The 22,376-nt window shown below is 36.8% G+C and overlaps 1 protein-coding gene across 2 annotated transcripts in view; it reads right to left on the bottom strand.

The window, feature by feature from the left end:
* LOC148674650 (chloride intracellular channel protein 5-like) overlaps positions 1-22,376 on the bottom strand; it is a 45,379-nt gene that overhangs the window by 18,692 nt on the left and 4,311 nt on the right. Inside the window, exon 1 of one of the 2 annotated variants that reach the window (XM_088624967.1) lies at positions 3,055-3,422. The exons of the other annotated variant lie outside the window; for it this stretch is intronic. Coding sequence (XP_088481093.1) covers positions 3,055-3,117 — 63 coding nt within the window. The 5' untranslated portion in view covers positions 3,118-3,422. Of the gene's footprint in view, positions 1-3,054; positions 3,423-22,376 lie in introns of those variants that run through there. 2 annotated transcript variants of the gene reach the window in all.

Genomic DNA, 22,376 nt, shown 5'->3' with positions numbered 1-22,376 from the left:
TGTAAATGTCATTGTATAATGAAAAACTATATTTCACTGAAATGTTTCATAGAACATAGGACTCCATTACATAGGACTCAGGGACAAAACACTGCATGAAAGCACTAAAAGACACCCTGTCATCACAATCTGCTGTTTTCTTCTAAATGTTTTATCTATGGATGTATAAGCTCTGGAAACACTATGCTATAAAACTAATACAAATGTATGTTTTTCCTTAAGTTTTTATTACAGCTTTAAGAACATGTCAGTTATCTGGTTTAAGACCACAGTTTTAGAGTGCATGATACTGTTTACTATGGTTAACTATGGTATTATGTATTACTAAGTAATTTTGTAGGAAACATCTCAATGATAAATCTAAATTCTTGCATAAATGTTTTGAGAGTAAAGGAAGGAAAACATTATTAGATAATGTTATATCCTAGTGTACTCTCAAAGGGAAACAGTGACTAACAGAAGGATTGTTCCTTCTTGTTCAGTTGCTTGTTCAGATCCAGTGCCATATTGCTGCTCTTGACCATAACACCGAAAGGCCAGAGATGTATTTTAGGACTAAAGGTGATGACGTTTACCATTCCCAAAAAATGTCATCAAACTAATTTGGGATGTGTAATTTTGCTTTGCAAGGGAAACCCGTGCACAGATTTTCCATGACAAAATACCACTAGCTTTCCTTTTTGCCTTGTTGTATGCTTCGCTGTCAGTGCGTTATTGGAGGATATTTGTTTCCAGTTATCCATTCACCCATTCACAACTTTTACCATCATCCATCCATATGCTTATCTCTTTACCCAGTTCAGGGTAATGGGGGAGCCAGAGCCTAACCCAGCAAGCAATGGTTGCAAAGTGGGATACACACAGATTGTATCACCAGTACATTGCAAGGTACACATAGATACATGTACATATAGATAGAAACACACACTCAACACTAGGGCCAATTTCTCCCAGTAGGAAATTGACCTACCAGTACAGTACGTCCTTGCACTGTGGGAGGAAACCAGAGCACCCAGAGGAAACCTATGCAAAAACTGAAAGAACCTGAAAATCCACACATATAGCACACTAGGAATTAAACCCAGGTCCCCAGCACTGCATCTATGCCACCCCTACAAATTGCCACCACTACAAATTTATACAAAAACATATAATTACATTACAATACCTGCATTTTGTATTTTGGAGAAAATAGGTTTTTTAAAAATGCTGGAACACAGTGCTATTTGTGCGATTTGAAAAGAAGGACTGTTCTGAATCAAGGACTATATTGTAGTCAGTAACAACACCCTTCTTTGCATGTTTTTTCAACTTCCTTACACCAAAGAAATCAATTAACCTTTGTAAATTCTCTTTCTAGTCACTCACAACCAGAAGATGCAAATTACACCTCAGATCCTCTACCCAACACAAAAAGATCATTTAATACTAATAAGAGCTTGATAAAGTTTTCCCAGCTTAAAGACAAAGGTTGGAGCAGAGTGGTGGCACTGTGGCTAAGGATCTGCCCCTTTGGCTAGAATGTTGCTGGTTCGTATCCTATGGCCAGCAGAGAAATCCTACTCCTTTGGTCCCCTGAGTAAGGTCCTTAACCCCAACTGCTCCAGGGGCACCATATAAATGGCTGACCCTGCACTCTGACCCCAAGTTTCTCTCTCCCTGACTGTGTGTTGCATGAGAGCAAGCCGGGGTATGCAAAAAGACAAAATTCCTAATGCAAGAAATTGTATATGGCTACTAAAGTGATCTTATCTCATTTCTGTCTGTTTTATTTTGGAAAGCAAGACACTCAAGGGAACCCATAATGCAGGCCTTTTCTTTGGTGAGAAATGTCCCATTAAAGTGTCAGGAACTGACTACCCACAAATGTGACAACATCCTGGTCAATCCTGACTCTTTCTTCCCTGCCACATTAATATTGGTGGTGTTCCTGAACATCCCCGTACCATATACTGTATTTCAGTACCAACTCTCATCCCATTTCATGGACTTTGTACACTCCACCATTCTAATCCAGTTGAGCCAACAATGATAAACTGCAGAGCGTTCACCTCTGTCAGCATAGTGCAAAATGCCAAAAGCATTACAGTTCAAACCTTTTTGAAAAGTTTTAAATAAAATTTAAAAGTAATGGAAATGTTTCTCTTTCCCATTAAAAATAAACCCCATTTTGACTGTCTTCATCACCAGTTTTTGATCTTTGTGTTACAAAGATTCCAACCCCTTCTTCTCTTAAATGCATATTAATAATACCATAGTAATTTCCTGCAAGGACATGTCACTGAGTTAATGTAGGAAACAATGAATAATGTAACCAACAGCCAAAGGAGAGGAGGACTTTGGCTTTATCTGAGAGTCTAAAGTCTTCGGTTGTGAGCACACCTCTCAGATCCTGCTAGAGGTACTTTAGTCAGCTCCTTAGAGAGATGCAGGCAAGTGTCATACAACAGCCATTTATTTTTCTGAAATAAGCATATCACAGTGTTTGTTTCTGTGAAGAAAGGGTAACCACTGTTTTAAAATAGTGTGAAGGTGTGTCAATAAAATTTTAATCCCCTCAGACTGCTACCACAGTTTATATAAGAAGAAGAATGTCACAATGCAAATAAACAGTAAAGCATAGCTTGTATATCCTTATGGTTACCTTTTAAAGTGCTGGCAATTTTAAATTTATTTTTGCTTCTAAAGCAAACTACGAATAATGAATAGGTGAAGAAGCCCACCCAGTCTTAATGGGTATTAAGAGACACACATACCTTAAAGCCTTCTTAAGCCTTAAAGAATAGGCAGTATAAAACATCAACCCTAGCTGCTGGTGAACATGCTTCAGTAATTCTAGCACATATATTGGGTTACAAAGGCTAATTGAAAAAAAAGTCAGCATATTAACTTCTTGCGATAGCATATTTATATTATATTATTTCCACCCATTAAATTGCTTAATAAAGCTTTAAACGCAGTGCTTGCAATTTACCTTTCTGAGTTACAGTAGTCAGTGATGTAACTCTGTAACTGTAACTCTGATGGCACTCTAGTAAACACTATCTGTCTTACCTTGACAAACAGCTCAATATCAGGGTCCTTCTCTTCTCCATTGGAAGATGTGGAATCTGTCATTGTTATAACTCTTTTGAAAAAAAAAGGTATCCCTTAAGCGTTGTCAGTAAATCAACACAGAAGATTTAGCATTCACATTCTCTTAATGTTGGCCACCTGCTATTGTGGATGGCACCTGTGTGCTTTCTCTCAGGTTTTCCAGTGCGATTCAGTGTATCTTGATCTATTTTACACAGAAAAAGGTGATCAAAAACAAATCCTGGCATAAAAGTTCAGCAAAGTGCAACAAGTGTCTGAGTAGTGTTGTTTTGTTTTTACCTTGTGCACAGCTGTCAGCACTAACAACCCTTGCTGTCAGAATGAAGCCAAAAATAGCTGGGAGGGAAGCTAGGTGGAGAGCAGGCTGAAACAGAGGGAGGAGCCATTCCCCTCAAGCATCAGGCTAGAAAACTTCTTCACTTTCCAGTCTCACAGTAGCCATTCAATCTAATGTAAGTCACTGACAATGGTGGGCAAAAGGTAGGTTCCCTCCTTTGTCATAGCAATTGGACATACAGTACAATAAATGGGATGATTTGCATGTCAAATTGAATCGGATGCTTATTTACATAGCCTACGATTTTTCAAAGAGTATGCAAAGTTCTGTTCACAAGTCTGCGTTCATGAATAAGTAGTTTCCCCTCAGCTCACCATGTGACAGTGAAGCTTAACATTAAAAAAAAAAGAAAAATGCTGAGGGTTTTGCATGGAATTCTCTGGAATTTTTATTTGTAGTATTATAGGATAGCATTTATTTGACAAGACTCTACTAGGGTTTATCGTGATAGACACTGAGTAAAGTGTTGTAAACAACAATTAAACTGTTGTGAACTACTGTACAGAGTAGTAAGGCGGAGCATTAAAACCATGGGAAAGGGTTGTGGGAGTTTGGTACAAGATACCCAGTCATGTTGTTAAAGCTGTTAACCTAACTTCTTTCAAGAAAGAAGCTGAATGAGATCCTCCGATCTATTAACTACTAACACATAATCTAGATGGGCCTCTTTTGCAACCATTTTTATATTTCTAAGCATTGCAAAGCAAAGTAAATGCACAATTCTGCATAGTAAAATCAGCATTGTTTAGAATTACTATGGTAAACAAAGCCATACTTTTACTGTATAGTAAAGCCATTCCTTTACTGTATGTTAGTAACATAAACATTACTATCCTATACTAGCCTATTGTTTTATATGTGTGAGACATACTGTACATATTGTTTTTTTAAATAAGCTTCTAACTCTGTGCTACATGTGAATAACACTGGTTCACTAACTTAATACTGTAAAGACCCTATTTAATGTAAGATCAATAACCACTGCTCTGATCTTACATAATGACAGGTGAAGTAATTTTTAATGGAAGATAAAAGACACCGTTGTTCTACTGAAGCTGTAAAAGGGTCTTTTGATCAAAGTTAACAGGGGAATATAATTTTAGAAAACAGAAAATGAAAGGCACTGCCAGTAAGGGATATGGAAGGTCTTGAATAATATGGGTCATTAATGATCAAATAGATGTTTTTTTAAGTCTTCAAAAATCCAGTCTTCCTAGCCCAGGACCTAAAAATAACTGTGCTTTGTTACAAGCTCTTATGAATTTACACCATAATTACTGTAACAGACAACTGTTGCTGAAAAGCATACATTTAGCTGATCACTGCTACACATTTGGCTATGACCAAGTCCAAAAACAGCAGCTGCATTTGAAGTGCTTTAATTTGAAAACAGTAAATCAATAAACACCCAAGCAAATAAGGCTTTGATCACAGAAACATGTAAGGGTTCTGTCAGACTAATGGTGTAGAACTCCACATTTCAACCAAACACTTAAGCCTTCTAGTGTTTTTGTGGTGTAAGTCCAGTAAAACATTCTCTATCATCTCCATCGGTACTTCATGTTCAAGTCAAACCAGTCAAAAACAATATGCTACACTCAAGTATATAAGTTCTAACACTTACTTTTTGTGCAGGATACAGTTATATCACTAGTAAACTAAGCAAGAATAAAATATGGACATCCGTGCAATTATAATAGGTAAGAAGTGTGCAAGAGAAATAAAAAAAATCATCAATATAAACAGCTCCTTAAATAAAGACAGATAGAGCACCAGTGAGCTAGGAGGGGGTTAGGACATTCCAGCCAGTCCAGTCTAAATTTAGATCCTCCAGAATTCTCTGCCCTGCACTGACACTGACATCATTTACAAGAACAGGAGGGCTCATCCTGTCACCGAATGGCAGTAAAACTCAATTTGGACCTGTTAACTGTGTCCTGATCTCTGATTCTGGCTTAACTGCAAAAACTGATAAAAACCTGCACAGACGTTAAATAGAAAAAGGTAAATATAGATCAACGCAAACAAAAGCATGATTCTGTGGTAGTTTATCTTGTACCGTATATTGCCTAAGTCAAAATTCCTTAAAAGTATCCACTGACCTGTGGCCACAATAACGCCTTTAATGCCTTTAGCATTTAATTTTCAAAGCACCCAAAGCAAAACAGCAGTTAACAATTTCACAAATGTAAAACCAGCTGCATTGTAAAACAAGCACTAATTCACAGAAGTACTGTCACAGTAATATAAAAACAACTGTCTAACCTAATTGTACTGTCAAATGATCCTGAACTACAAGGCTACATCCTTGAACTAACCTCATAATCACATGAATTAATGTGCACCTATAACTTTGATCCAATATCATAAAAAAGGATAGTTAAATATTATCCCCTTAGCTAACTGTCTGAATACTTAAATAATAGAAGTCCTGCTCTTTCTACACATGAGTTGTTGAAAAGGCATCTTATTGCATTCAAAAGATGAATGTGAGAATAATAAATTATACATTTCTTAATGTATTTTGTAATTTAGAGCACATTGCTCTAAAACATCATGTGAAGGAATGAGAAATATTCATTATTAATGAGCATCCACAAACAGTTCTGGAAAATTCTGGCATTCACTCTGTGAATAATTGATGACACAAAATTGGCATTTGTTTTATCACAGCTGTTTGATTTTATGAGCTCCCTGGTTATTAAAGCTCTACTTCTACAGAAATAACTTAATAGTGTATTTCCAACTATAATTACCAGTTTAATATTAAAAAAAAAAAGCAATTTGAGTGGATATTTCAGCCTTTATTCAGTTATTAATTAAACATTTTCATGAGAGATTACAAATATAACTTCATAATGACACTGAGTTGCTTTAAAGAGGTGGTTCCCAATCCTGGGCCCAATGACTCAAACACCTGTTGATTTTTGTTCCAGTCAACCTGCCAGTTGCAGAATCAAACCCTTCATTGTGATGATGAGATGAGATTAATTTGATCTGTTTGTTTCTAGCTCTTAAACATGTTGGATTCTTCAACCATTGTATTTTGTAAGTGAAAAAAAATCCCAAACTTGTGACTAGAAACAAAATGCAGTAATTCCAATGAAGCGGCTTCTTAGATCAAGCAAGACTTCAATTATCTAATTAAGGTGTGCTGGAATGAAAACCATTAGGACCACTGATTTAAAGAATACTTTTTTTTAAATTTTCAATTATTATTCCATTAGGTAAATAAAAAGTTACTTTGTCAATGCTGCTGTTTCATGTCAAAATCTGCCTGTTTAGATTTCATGAAACCAGACATGTTTCATTATAAAACAGGACATGTCACAGAAGACAAAAGTTGCAAAGCTATAACCAAACACTTGCTGCAGGAAAAGCAATCAATAGCGTACACAGCACTGTACAGTACTTCCTTTGTAAACATGAACAACTGAAACGATAATGTCTGTTAATGACATTCCTTCTTTACGAAATCAGCACTTTCTCACACAGTGTTTGCCACTCGATGAACATTGTTTTAACCCTGCTCTACACAGCCATTGTCCGTTTTAAAATGTGCCTGCCACACTGTCATTTTAATCAAAATATCGTTTTGAAATTATTTCTTTTTCTATTTACTTCATGTGTTTTTTGCCTAAATATTGTGTCGCTGGGTAAGGATGCCTGTTGAGCAACTTATGATGTATTTACTTTGTTCAAATTATAAGTTTACTCAATTCCAGAAATATCACTTAACCAACCATTGACATATTACAATGTTTGTCAGTGTTGTTCCTTTTCTCTCAAAACAATAAGAAAGTTCAAATTACTCATATCTTGGAGATAAATCTGTATTATATTTAATTATTACAGTTACTAAAAACACATGTTTTTCATTCCCTATGTTTTCAGCAAAAGTGTCAATGCTTTTGAGTGATCACATCTGAAAAAAAGTTTAATAGATGTTTTATTTGGCACCAGAGGACACATCAGGCTTCCAGAACATTCTGTTTATCATATGCACTGAGTTGCTGAACTATCAAGACTCCACACTGGCCCACAGCCCTGTGCCATTCCAGAAGCCTCATGGCTGCTCAGGACTTATATACTATCTCTATTTTTAGCTCAGCCAGCACTTGTGTTGCACCCAATCAGAAGCTGGGATACAGAGACTTTGCCCCTGTACACCTAGCCAGCTCCCCTTAATTGCAGCTATCTCTCAGAGGGACATAGACCTTAGTTCAGTTTCAATCTACAACAATTATATTGAGTCCACCTTCATGGAAAAATAATACAAGGTCAAAAAACTTGATTACTCCCAAGATTGCCATCACTTTCGTATGAATGCACAATGGTATCTAAGAAGAAACCGGTGCTGTGAGACAAATAGTTGACGTACCAGAATCAAGAGTCTAAAATCCATACTTGTATTTGCACAAACTATTGTGTATTTCAAAGATTAACAGGAACTTCAAATTAAAAAAAACTCCACACCCTAAAGCATGTTTACCAGGCTATATTTCTAAATAAGTTGTGCAGTCTTTGCATTTTTGCTGGGGTTTATGCATGTATTTAATCTTGGTTTGCCATGGATTTTCACAGATGTGTATCATGGTTACAGTACCTAGTGTATATTTCCAGTACTGTGATTTTGCTGTGCCTTACTATTCTTTTTCACAAAGTAAAACACAGGAAACTTTTCAGAGGTTCAATGTTCTAATGATGCTCACTCTTGACAAATAGCACAGTGCAGTACAACCACCACCGGTACAAAAGACAGCGGCTGCTTACTAACCTACATCAGAGCTTTTCAGACAACCCACGCTGGATCTAATTCGAGTGTCGGCAGCCTTTGAATTACATGTCACAGGACATTTTAGTGGTAAGCAGAGCTGGCTACAGAGCCATCACTTTTACCCTCCTGTACCAGAAAATGTAGTTCAGTATACGAGATATCACTACTGCTGCATTTCAGTTGCTATAGTTACAAACAATGTTTAATGCTAAACAGATGATAAGTAAAGTAGCTTTATGTACACATTTTCAGCTTACAAAACAAATGCAATACATGTATTTGTTTAATACCTGGGTGGACACTGCACACATTCCTGTCATTTGTGTTAGTAAAGCTATACCGTTCTCAGAAGTAGAGTGAAGCCTTTAATAAACTGTAATATGCTTTACAGTTCTTTACAGTTCTTTGTAATGTGGTCTGTCTCAAGCAAACTGCCTCTGTCAGTAGTTCAGTTAGATCCTAATCGATGTAAGAGAGATGAGATATGTACAGTAAAGTGTACTTTTGGCATAGCCTGCCCGGTTGAGAGTACTAAGATGATTGAGCCAGCGAGTTGCTGCAGGGGTACAGATGGGGTGGAAGGAGGGATATGAGAGACATGTGCTACAGGAAGACTTACATATGTATGCGAGCATACTGAGAGAGATGAGGATCTAACCTTCCCCTGAATTTCTATGATAACTTTTGTTATAATTCCCTTAATGATAATATCCATTTGTGTAAAACAGAGAACAACACGTATACTACAAAAAATGTTACAGTAAATACATAAGGGGAGAGTAAAAAAAGGATGCTTGTTAAAAAGAAATACATTATTGAAACAAGAAGTTAATTCCATCCTGAAAAGCATTAGGAAAGAAAAATGTTTCCGTGAAATGTGGAGCCTAAAAAATTCTTAAGAGACAAGCCTCGGTTTTATACCAACATCCACTCACAATAACCAGCCATTCAGCACATACCCACTATTAATAAGGCAGGTGTTGCTCAGCTCTGATGACCTGAACATTAACGTTCCCTTCCTACAATCAATTTTATACTTTCTCTCATTCAAGACATGGGGAACAGGGTCCTCTAGTGGCAAAATAAGTAATTACTGCAAGCAATAACGTTTTTTACTTGGCTTGTTCATTAAAAAACAAAGTTTAAATCTTTTAATTATGAAGTGTCAATGCAGCTGCTCCTGTTACCTATTTTGTAATAGGCAACACAAATTCCCAACTATAAGTTTCACATTCATGTTTTTTACAAAACATATTGCTAAATTACCTTGCAGTTACTGTGCAAAGAGTAACTGAAAATGAGGCTTATGCATGTTTTCTACATAATCAAATAAGATTCATGTTTACGGCCCAATTTCTAACAAGGACTTGAATCGCAAATGATTTAAACTTATATTAATCATTTTGAAAAGAGGTAATCTAATGAAAGGTGCTTGCATGTGAATATCATGTGTATTCTCTTATGATAATTTCCTACATTTGCAAAATTCAAATGGTCTAGTTTTCAGTTTTGAAGAATTGAAAAAAAATAGTATGTTTTTAAGAGCAATCATCAGACACACCCCTAGCAAAAAAGCCAGGAGAAAACCTTTTAATAGATTTTTTTCTGCATAGCATTGTCAGTGAGTAAGTACTTGTGTGTAGCTTCTGTGATGACCTGTAATTACTTTCGCTTTGTAAGCATTATCACTCAGACTGTTTCTATAGAGTACCCATATACCTTAATTGCCCTGGCCACCAACACTACAGTGCGCCAAGCAGTACCCTTGAAGAACAAACCCCTGGAGCCCTGGAGGTAGTTGTTTTCTGTTAAGATTACTTCACGAGAAATAACAAAATCAAAGAATCAGATACTTTACAAATGTTTATGAGTATTTTGGTATTTTGTCTTAACCCATTAATGTGAACTACTTTATGTATTGTGTTAATCAAGTTCTCAGACTCCCCCGTTTCAGAAATTTAGGAGCTCTATTCCAGCTCAACACCTTTTCAGAAGAAACAGTACAGTGTCTCTTCTCTGGATGTTGGGTCAATTTGTAGCTAATACTTGAGAGCATTGCACCAGAAACTTTTCATCAGTATCCGCAAATAGTCTTTTAAATTGACCTATTTCAACTACCATTTACACTCATCTCAGACCACCATCTCTTCTGACCCACTACTCTTTGACAATCAACAGTGAGTAACTTATCACTGTTCCTACACCACTCCTCGAAGTGCCAACTTTCCTTCAAATAGCTCAGTGTTCTTCTCTGCACATCAGGGAATTCCAATAACCATGCTTAGTTCTGCACAGAAGGTATACTGGAGGTTTTACATCAGATACAAACCCAGTCTACACTAATAACACTCACAATGATCAACAATTAAGGATTTTGCTTCCAACTTTTGAGGACCTCATCCCCCCCCCCACCTTCTTTGCCTTCACACCAGCACTATTATCTGGAGCATTGTGTCCCAAACCTAATATCTCCTTGTTCTCTTTTACAGTATGTGTCATCTTCGGCTTCTGTAACTGAGGAATTCTGCATCAGTGTAACAGGCTCCTTTCATCTTTTTGGTGGTTTGTCTCTGCATTGTATTAATTAAGATTTGGCCGCACTACTGAATGGAATAAAGATATGCTGCACAATTCTCCTTTATTAACAGGGAAAAATACATTGAATTATGATAATAAATATCAGTTGGCATCCACAGAAATAAACCATGAAAAAAACTTGTTGTTCATTTAATTTTATATTGTTTCATTTTTTAACTAACATAAAAATGTGTGGGAAGTCCTACTGAATCCTGCCTTGTGGTTTATTTAAGGCAACTTGAATATATTTGCTCAAACTGCAAATCAACCCCAACAAATATACATGAAAAGGTCTGGAAAAATTATTGTGGTACATCCAGACTGTAAAGGGGTACCCTTGGAAATGAACTTTAGAATTAGATTGGGTGTGGTTTTGCCTTTTAATGAACCACAAAACAGTAAATGAACAGGGGACTTCCTGAGAGAGACTCTGGTCAAGGCGCTTGCCCTAGTGCAGGCTAACGTGATGATCCAGGTGTTTCAGGATCCAGCTTGGGTCATGTCATATCGTGTGGGTGCTCTGGTTTTGTGTCACCTTCCAGAGATATACTATATGTAGTACTGTATATAGGGGCACTGTACTTTCTCTGTGGCCCTGTGATGGGCTAGCAGTCATGCTATCAATCTTGCAGTCAGTACCAACTTATGTTGTGAACTTCCAGCACAGGCTCCAATGTTCTGTGACCCTTGCAATAAGATTGTCACTATTGTAGTCCCTCCCCCTTAAGGGCGCTCCGGCTCTTTCACTTCGGACTTGATTTTGTGCACCTCCCCCCTATTCCAGCCTCCTTCCAGCCCACCTTAAAAGCCAGACGCCCACTCTGTTCTGGGCTCTGCATTGGTTCCCGTACCAAGCGAGTTCCGGGATCTGAGTGTCTGGTCCCGTTCCCCCTTTTTCCCCCCGACCCTCCACCGGATCCCGCTCCGGTTTTTAATCCTCTTTGTCTTCGTCTCGGATGGACGGCCTGGCTTTGGACTTTTTGCCTTCCTCTTGGATTTCCCATTTCTCATTCCCGACTCCTGAATGCTTTTTCCCCGTGTTTTCCTCACTCATCCCCGGATTGTGTCATCTGCATAGGGTCCCGAAAGAACATTCGCTACAAAGAACTTAAGAAAGATTACAAATCCTTAGAAGACCTTTATTGTTGCAAGCTCTGGAAATTCATTATAGAAAGCCAAATGAGAGGAGGCCATTTGGCTCTTTTAACATGTTTGGAAGGTAGTAGCTAATTGATCCAAGAATCTCACCCAACTGTTTCTTTAAAGAAACCAGGGTTTTAGCTTCAACAAAATGAGAAGGTAATTTATCCTGTACTTCCATAATCTTATGTGTAAAGAACTGTAGCTTTAAATGCACTTCTTTGCAGTTTCCATTTGCACTTATGACCTCTGCTTCGCGTTGCACTGTTAATACTGAAGGAGTCTGCTGCGTTGACTTTGGGTTGACTTTGTTAGCGCCTTCGATGATTTTGAATATTTGGATTAGGTCTTAGATTTACCACCCTTCAGTCCAGATACAAACCAACAAAATAAGGATAAGTGGATTTTTATGATGAAAGCATTATATCTTTCTATTTAAAATGATCTGTCAGTATTACTAACATACATCCAGTATTATAAGAATGTAATGCATTGCATTGCAATAAAACTTGCAACGGCATTTGTGCTATATGAAATCTATTGCCTTGTAAAAAATAAAATAATACAATTTAGTCTAATATTAAAAAACGAGGAGGTTGCAATAGCAGTTAACAAGATTCAGAGTTTGTCGCAGGAAATAAGTGTTCGTTTGTAAAATATACTTGATGTAAGCTGTTTAACAGTTTGTGTACACAAGTCGTTTTAAAGTGCCTAAACAACAAATTATAATTAATTAAAGAACAACAAAAGGAAAGCAGAACAAAATTATTTCCTTCATTATTCTATAATAAGTATTTTGTGTTGTTTTGTACATAATATAATATGATTCTAATTTACTTTAAACAGGAAGATAATTAAAATGTATGTGTCTTGGTAGTTTTGTATTATTTCCTGTAGAAAAGATACTAGCAGATACTGTAATATAGTTTTTGCACTACAGCTACAGTACTACTTTACTACAGTAAAAAAAATTAATACCTATATTATTTAAACAGTAACTGTCCTTTCAGCGTGACACTGTCAATACATGAATTTTGCATGAATGTTGCAGTTGGCAAGTTCGTTGTAGCAGATGGCCCTACAAAAAGGTGCAGTGACATGGCACCACCATAGGTGGTGTCTTTGCAAACAGTGTGTTGTACAACAAACCAAGAATCGCTGGTGAACTCGTGATTGCCACTCGTGAGAGTTAATGTGTGAAAGGCCAAGCTATCACACGAGCTTGATCGGCCACAATGTATGATGCATATAAGAAAGGCTCAATGGCCTCTTTTAAAGTGCTCCACATTATAACTTGCCCTTTTGACACCATTATAATAAAGCAAACTTTTCAATGGATGAGTAAAAAACATCTTGAAAAACAGAAAGTGAACTCCATTGGACTTTTAATCATAATAACTCAGCACCTACCCCTTTGATCTGTAAGCACAAGTTCCAACTATTCAGAAGGTAAGTCCTGACAAGCTTGTGGTCAAGCAGACCATTGCAGAGACACTCTCCCACTTGAATACAACACATGCAAAATACAGCTCACTCTTCAAAATTCAGTGTTAAATGTTGTGCAGATGTAACATGGACATTGAGTTTACGATCTCTCATCTCACTGATAAACATTCATCTAAAATTAAGAACAAGTATTTGTTTCGGTCATCTGAATGTGTGTGTTGTCCAATTTCACTGCTCAGTCACCTCTGCTTCTGTTTATAGGCTGGAATGCTGCTGTGACACTATCATGAGCTCTTTGTTGCCAAGGCATGAAGTTGCATATGAAGAGAGCATAAGCTAGCAAACATGAGCAGCATTCCATGTGGCCTGCTGTTCATTTGTTTATTGGCATTTGTTAAAAAATTAGAACTGCTTCTTTTTTGTGTAACATTTACCTGATTTTACCGTTGACAGTTCTACACTCATGGCTATGAACCTCACATCCTCCATCCTCCATTTTCTAAACATTTAGTCCAATTCAGGTTTGCAGGGGAGCCAGTCCACAAGGCACACACACACACACACACGTGCGCGCACGCACACGCACACAAACCACAGCCATTTTTCCCAGAAGCCAATTAACCAACCTGTATGTCTTTAGACTGAGAGAGGAAATTGGAGCTCCCGGAGGAACTCAAAGCAAGCATGGTAAGAACATACAGTACTCCATGATCTGGAATTGAACCCCTCGCTGTGAGGTAGCAATGCTAACCATAGTGACACCATCTCATAGAGGGTAAAATGAGGATGTCTAGACAGGCCTCTCTGATCCACCCACCTTCCAACCACTTGTCTTTTCATACAGTGTATCACAAGCAACACAGCACTGTAATAGAGGTTCATCACCAATTACACAATCACCAGCAACAATACATGCCTGTAAGTGCCCAGGAGCTCTCAAGTGTGGTTGTGTTTGCTGAGAGCCTTGGTCAGTTATTCCCACCTTCAGCAGCACTCAGCTGCCACTTGAGGACTCCCAGTTCCCCAGGAAATCCCGGAAAACATATATACCCCACACAGGCTGATGCTTGAGGTTGGAAGTGAATGCAGCGCACTGGATCTGTGAGACAGCATGCTAATCATCACACCATAGTTTCACCCATAGAATGAGATTAATATTTACATCATTCACACACATACAGTAAAGTTTACATTTACAAACATTCAAGTGCGCCATCCTGGTGGCTTATTTTGCAAGTTGTTTAGTCCAGGAAGACAATGTATTATACATAAATACATTATAGTAAATGACCAGAAATATACATTTTGCTCAGTTATCTTAAGTAAACAAAGTCCTAAACAAAGCAACCAGCTAATTCACACCTTTAAAGGGGAACCGCAGTCCCAATTTCTCAGACTGGTTATTAAATCTCAGTTACAAAATGAATTCATCAAAGGTATAGAAAAAATGATAAATTTGGAATTACAGTAATCACAAAATTGTGAACATTGTGAAAGTACTGCAAGTTGCCATGTTGATGCAACTCGCATTTGAGTTCCCAAGAATTGCCATATGGTGCCACCCTTCCTGCTCACTAGTCTCCGTAATGACTAATGAAATGTGATAGAAGAGTAAACTAGCGAATGAATACAGGTTGTGCAGCAGATATTTTACAGCAGAAATGTTCCAATGTGATCTGCATGCAGAATTAACAAGTAGCATTTTTTGGTAAAAACAAAATTTAGTTTTGAATGAGATATTATTCCCTGTTTCAAACAGTATGTGTGATATGTAACTGCATCTGGAGCTTAATTAAGGTCTATAATATAAGTCAGTGTCACATCTGCATAAACTGTCCCTGTCTCAAATCCAGATAAATTAATCTGCCATCCAGATCTGGAAAACAGCTATCAATCCTCAAGCACCACATCTCAAAACAAAAGAAATCCCCTTGAAAGGCTAGCCAAGCAAATGACTGTGTTTATTGATTGTACACCTGTTGCTATGCTACCACAGCTGGTACAGAACACACACTGATAGCGAAAGAGACACAAATTGCAATAATTGTATCTATGTTTAGTGGTTAGCAAGTGAAGAGGCACTTTGCTTCAGGGAAACAAAGACTGTATGTGTCTCCTATCAGGTACAGACCTGCCGCATCCACTGACACTCAAGACATAACATCCATTTATTTTTATTCATAAAATACCACAATTTGAAGATTTAAATGAGCAAAAACTGAAAAAAGAACAAATTGTTTTGGTTGTAACCAACAGATCTTAATTAGTCTCTATTGTGAGACATTTTGAGTTAAGGGCATTTAAAGATCAACATAGAAACACATTAAAGAAATATTCTAAAATATATATTTACTTGTGCATTTACTAAATAAGAGAAAATATATATTTTAAATATTATTTTTGGTAGGCAAGGGTACCTTATTATTTTGATCTGGGAAAAATCTGTTTCAAAGCTCATAACATACTCGACATACTGTAATATCGTTTTTCTACTTTAAACTGTTAACATGGTGCCACATTCTTTTTTAACTAGGAACCAGTGGAATTTTCAAATGCTACAGTCATGCTGTGCTTCATTCATGTGTTAAGGAAAACATTCACTAATCAGATTTCAAGATAACAAACAGCAAGAATGTAGCCAAAAATGGCACAGCAACAACAAGAGCATTCGCTTCATTGATCTGGTGCCACAGAAATAATCATCCGGCAGGAGAACCTGAACAGGAGTTCACAAGCTGGTCATTCATGTTCAAAATTCTCATTCCCTCATTCTCATTCATTGTAAATGCTGTTTTTTTGCAAAGTGTCTCAGTCCATTCTTTATTATTTTCACCACTCCCTCTAACGAAAAATGATAACTAAAATGATAGGGTGTTTTGGCATCCTACTCTCCACTAAAAAAGGGCTTCTCCATCAAGTAGGGGCCCTGTTAGGAGGTTAGGATCCCAGAGTGACGAGTTAACTGAGGGGTAGTTGGAAAGATGGAGATGGGGTGGAGGAGCTCTCACACCCCAAGAAGGCTCCACAGTTGAAATGTTGTGTTTTCTTTCTTCTCTTTTCAGCATGGAATAAACCTATTACTTGTTCGTTTACATTTAAAGAAGACCATCATTTTCATGATTTGAGTCTGTACATGGTGTGGCAATGTGTCCAAGATAGATGAAGAGGTCCCTCCTATCTAGGGGATGGCTTTCGTTGGGTTTAAATCAAATCTAGATTTCAAAGGTACACGTTGTATTGTTAAACACCTGTTGGCTTTAACTTAGGTCCTGCTAGATATTTCCATTCGTCACAATTAAGCTGGTGTCTTGGAACACTTTCTAGGAAAGGAGCTGCTGATAAAATGATGAAAATGGCTACAATCTAATAAAACGTCTAAGTGAAAAGTACATTACAATTATAATAATCCAATTTAGATATTATTTTTAAAAGTTGCAGGCCAGAGTCCTGAAATACAGAATAGCTCTTTAATATAAACTGGGCAAGAAATTAATTCAATAAAGTGTCTGTGCAAAGATTCAATTCTTGAAGAAAGATTGAAACAAATAATATAACAAAAAATCTGTATACATAATGTATCCTTATTCTGTATCCCTATTCATTACATTACAGGGCCTATTCAGAGTTGATTCAGGGCTGATTCAGAGTCTCTGAGGGCAACCTCCTGTATGCTGAATCATCTCTTTTCCAGTCTACTTCTGAAAGCTTTTGATACTCATCCTTCATTGCGCTTTGAGAGGCCACCTTTAAAGGTGCTATATAAAATAAGGTTTATTATTTTTATTGCCTTACCAACTTCAACTTGGATTTATGTGGAACCGACGTGTTTGAAAATGTGCAATACATTTGCTAATAAAGCCACAGTTGCCAGTTTTTACAGCGGTTTTTAAAACAAGGTGATAAGTTTTACATTGAATCACACCTATATCTGTGCTTTAAAATAATTTTTACTGAACCCAAAACACAGCCCAGATTCAGAATCCAAAACAGGTGAGGTTCTGAGCCCTGTAGACACAGAAACAAAACACAACGGGAAACCCATAGAGACGAGAAAACATGCAGAGTTCATAAACTAAGAATCAAAGTACAAAGCACAAACGGGGAGTCCAATAAATGTAGTTGGGGTGAAGAAAGGGTCAGAAAATCCAGGAAAACATACAGCAAAAAGTTGCGGTGAAGCTAGGAACGTACAGTAGAAAAGTCTATCACAGAGTTCCAAAGCAATGTCATATCACAGCTTAACAACCTGAACCATCTGAAGCAGGAATTGCAGCAAATTGCCTCCAGGTAGTACAAGACTCCTGTCTGATCAGTATCCATGGAAACTGGTGCAGAATGGCAGGTGAATGTAGGTGTGGCCAGATGCCGAGTAGCTTGCCCAACATCACACCACAGAGATGAGCATGAAAATTGTGATATGAAATTTGTTTTGCTAACATAGAGTTAAATGTATGAATAAAAATGAATGAGCATTATGAAAATTTTCTTATTAAAACCTCCATGTATATATGTACTATTCTGTTTTCTATATTTTATATTTTATTCTACATTTTAACATCATATATGTTTCCGTATTGTCCAGCAGACCACCATCACAAATTGCTGCTTTATTTTAAAAAGGTCATTTTCCATTTACTGTACCTACACTGTGGTAATAAATGTACTTCAGGGGATAGAAAACAAATTGCACAACACAATTGTTAACAGGCTGATTTAAAAAAACTTAATCAGTAATAAGGTTCACTTACTACCAAAGTACTGTACAGGCACTATATTCCTGTTCCATTGATGTATTATAGGTTATAATCAATTTAAACAAAAATTTCCCACCCTCATACTGAAGTGTTACCAGCATATTGAAACGTTGTATGTCAGATTCTTATTCTGAGTACGATGGTGATTATGATGATGGTGTCATGGTGGTCAGCTGCCTCACTACTTCTCCCTTTTCTCATGTATTTTTGACTGGTTCCCTGCTTTATTCACACCTCCCAGAGACATTAGACCTCCCATGTTAGATTTCACTGCCTGCTCTGATTAGTCACCCAGGGGTTTCTACCTGTGGTCAACACAGACAGTATCATTTGTAATCTAATAATTTTAAGGCAAATCAAAAGCGTTTTTAGGTTTCGCTTTTCTAATCTGCACTTAAACAGTTCTTATATCATTGCAGTGCACAATATAATAACGAAAAGTTATGAGACCAATAAATTTCCATTACTACAGTATGTTCCACTTGATAAAGGCATTTGAGCATTGTGATTATTTGAAGTTCATTTCATGTTTTGGTTAAAGACTTGTACTTAATTATAATTATAGAGAAATACATAGTTTTGAAGTTGAAAATATTTTGTTGCTTTTAAGAGATGTATTTAAGACTGCTTTTTGGGATTTTGAAATCCTTGTAAATCCTTCACCCCTGTGAATACTGGTTATGTTTTATACTTAGACTTGTATATTGAGTTTCAATATTTGTCCTTTTGTGGTGAAAATGATGCTAGCACAAAGCAGTTAAAATACAAATGGGAAACAACTGTTTTTTCATTCCACAAAGAAAGGGTTATTGAATAAACAAAATATGTTTTTTCTGCAATTTCAGCACTTTTAGTAGTGGTAATCTATGTAAATGCCTGCAAATGAAAAGTAATTCAGAGTAACTTTACTCTTAAATCATGTAATGCAAGAACAATATTTTCTACATAATTTCATCAAGAAAATATGTACACTAAAATTTGTTATATTGATTTATTTAGGACATAAAACAATTTTGTACATCTGGTGAATCTTTATTACCTTATGACTACTGTTTCACTTTACTAATAAATATGGAAACATGCACACAACATGTTATTGTAGAAATCACCATGATCATTCCTTGTCATTTAAAAAGTGAATCATATATTGCACTCTACAGGTATATCCTCCTGAAAACCTAACATGAGTATGTCCAAAACAACACTGGGAAAAAAGTAGGAGCAAAAGACCTTAAACGAAAGCTACAGTACCAACCTTTTGACATGTACTTGTACTATGGACTATCATAAATTTTGTTTAATGTTTAGCAAACCTCCAGATTCCTATCACTGAATTACTATGCTGATATGCAATGGAGGACAGGAGGCAAAAGAGATAAGATCTTTGTGAGCAACAGTAGTAGGTTACAGTTCAACCTTTCACTAATGTAGAAAGAAATTGCTAATGTTTCCCAGTCATTCATTTTAGGCAACTGCTGTATCTGCATTTTTCAAGATGTTTCTGAAATAAAACTAGGCACAATGTCCACTTGTAATGGTTGCTTTTCTACACCTTTAATATCAACAGCAAGGTCAGGACATATTGGCATCCTCAGTTTTTCTAGACAAATATAGCATAAGCACATATCCAGCACACTACACAAAGAATCTGAAGGACTTTTTGGAATTTTATTAAATATATTTAATTTATTTAAATAATATTACACACAGCATTACACTATGTTAGATAAGACACCAGGTCCTATAAATGCAAGACATTGAGAGATAGTACAGGTTTTTAAAGTTGTCCATATTTCATATGTCCTGGAGGTTGCCAGCATGCAACCCTACATTACTGTGTGTGCTGATAAAAAAGAGGAAACTGTTTGAAATCACTGAATGAGGGTGTCTTTGAATAATGATGAAGCCATTTTGGCTGTTGGTTTGTACATATTATATAGCAGATCTTGCCATATATGCATATTTTATATGGGTGGTGCAGAGGGTAGCACTGTCAAATCATACCTTACAAGTAGGTTCAAATCTAATTCTGTGAGTGTGGAATTTGCATGGACTCTCCATGATCACATGCATTTCCTCCCATAGTCCAAAATTTGCTGTTCAAATTGATTAATATATCACTACATTGTCCCAGGTATATGTATCATTAACATCCAGAGTGTAAATCCACCTTGTAAAATGTACCTGCTGGCTCAGGCTCTGCCTCATCACAAACCTCTAAGGATGAAGACGTTACCAAAAATGGAAGGTTATAATTTATATTTTGCATAACTGAGACAAGATTCTGATTAATTACATTTTTACAAGTTTTACTTAATATTAGTGCAAAGTTAAAGAGAAGCTTTAAAGGAATGCATTCAATACAATATTTTTCTTTTCATCTGCACCATGTATATATAACCAGTTCTGAATTTTGACATACACCCAGAACTCTGCTCCAACTCTTCCAGAAAAAATAATCTAATAAAAGGTGTTATTAAACAGAAGCTTGGGAAGAGGTCAAATTATAATCTCGTACATTACTCTCTAACATATAAATATTCACTCACTATTCCATACTCTATGCACATCTTTACTAGCACTCAGCATTGCAGTCTTGTTGCAGTCAGACGTCCCTCACACTTGGTGACCTTATCTTTGTCATATTCACCCCCTCCAAGCCAAGACAGGAGTTGTTTTCTCACCTCTTCTAAAGCAACCACCTCTTCAATCACTCAACAGAAATTAAGTGGCTCTCAGCTCCCACCATGGTGACCATTCTTTTTTGTTCCAGTGTCCACAACACTGCCTGGAACTGGGAAAATCCTTCTCTCTGTTTCTGGTCAAACATTCATAAAGCATTACAGCACCATCATGCCCTTTCTCTCCCCCTTCCCCAGTCCTCCCGGCAGGAGCTCCCCAGGTTTCTGATGTACATCCTGTTCCAAGGGTGCAATTGCATGGAATCAGTCTACATTGGATCGGGGCTCCTCACCATCCCTGGATCCCTCAATGTCCACCTGCCCCCTAGTGTCCAGCTGGTGCAGTGTTGACCCTCAACTCTCCCCTCTCCCCAAACATCTACCTATGAATGTAGCTTCTTTTTGGAGATTATGCTTGGAATATATCCACATCTGTTTAATTTTAGCAAAGTTCACAAGTGATAAGTCACTAGAACCCTATCCTACTTCCACGTCAGCACAGTTCACCTCAGGCTACTCTTCTGGGTTGCCGTATAGTCTTCTACTGCAAACTGCTACGGTTTGTCCGCTTTGCATATCCAAAAGGACTCTCTCAAACAAAGCTTACCAAACTTAATACTCCAGTATCTCTGTCACTGAACAAATCTGCATCTCTATTTGGGGGTTCTTTTAATCTTTTTGTGGCTGTGACTGCTCTGATCTTAGGGACAGACCTTTACACCTACTTTATGACAACACAAAGAGGTCTGATTAAGATCCTACCCCCTGAATCCATTGTTCTTTTTTCTGCGTCAATATAAATAAAAAATTAACATGCATTAAAAAATTAAATTCAATTATTTCTCCTCCAGCAAATCCTCTCCTTTTGCTATTTGTAATCATATTTATCTTGGTCTCTGTAATACTTAATCAGTTACTGACAATGATGTAATATCAACAGGGAAAAAGCAAGACTTGTGTAACCTTGAAAACAGGTCACACTGTAGGCTTGCCAGAGATTGTACTGAGAACACAAGCAATCAAACTGTTCTTTTATCTGCATTTTGATAAACCTGACAAATGGACTCTTTAAAAAAAACAAATGAGTACAAAAGTGCTGAGTGTCTATATAACAAAAGGCCCTCTTCCTTTTTTCTAAAATAACTTTATAATTGTATGACCTGTTTTCCACATTCATAGCTATGGATAAAGTGATTTCTTTAGCACACTACACAGGATTTGTATTAAATAACGTTACGGACAGTTCCAACACATTCTTAAGGAGATTAAATTATTATAATACTACAATATGTTTTCTGATCTAATTAAAAGCATGTTCTTTAAACATCTTCAGTACATCTTCAAACAGTCCTCATAAAGGGTTTGTGGTTTCCTATAATTTTCATGTTAAACTTTTCTTAATACTTAATGATTTAGACTAGACTAAGTCTCTGTTTCTGTACTCAGAAAATAAACAAATGCTAAATTTAAATAGAATTTAAACATTTGATCGCAAATGTTTTAAGCTATTAATTCAGAAGAAGTAAACAATACTCTGAAGTTTACTGGAATTGTGCTTCATTTCTATG

Source organism: Lepisosteus platostomus, chromosome 3 (genome assembly GCF_059453375.1).
Source record: "Lepisosteus platostomus isolate fLepPlt1 chromosome 3, fLepPlt1.hap1, whole genome shotgun sequence".
NCBI lineage: Eukaryota > Metazoa > Chordata > Actinopteri > Semionotiformes > Lepisosteidae > Lepisosteus > Lepisosteus platostomus.
Note: the sequence above shows the minus strand (reverse complement) of the source record. Positions and strands in the feature narration are given on the sequence as shown.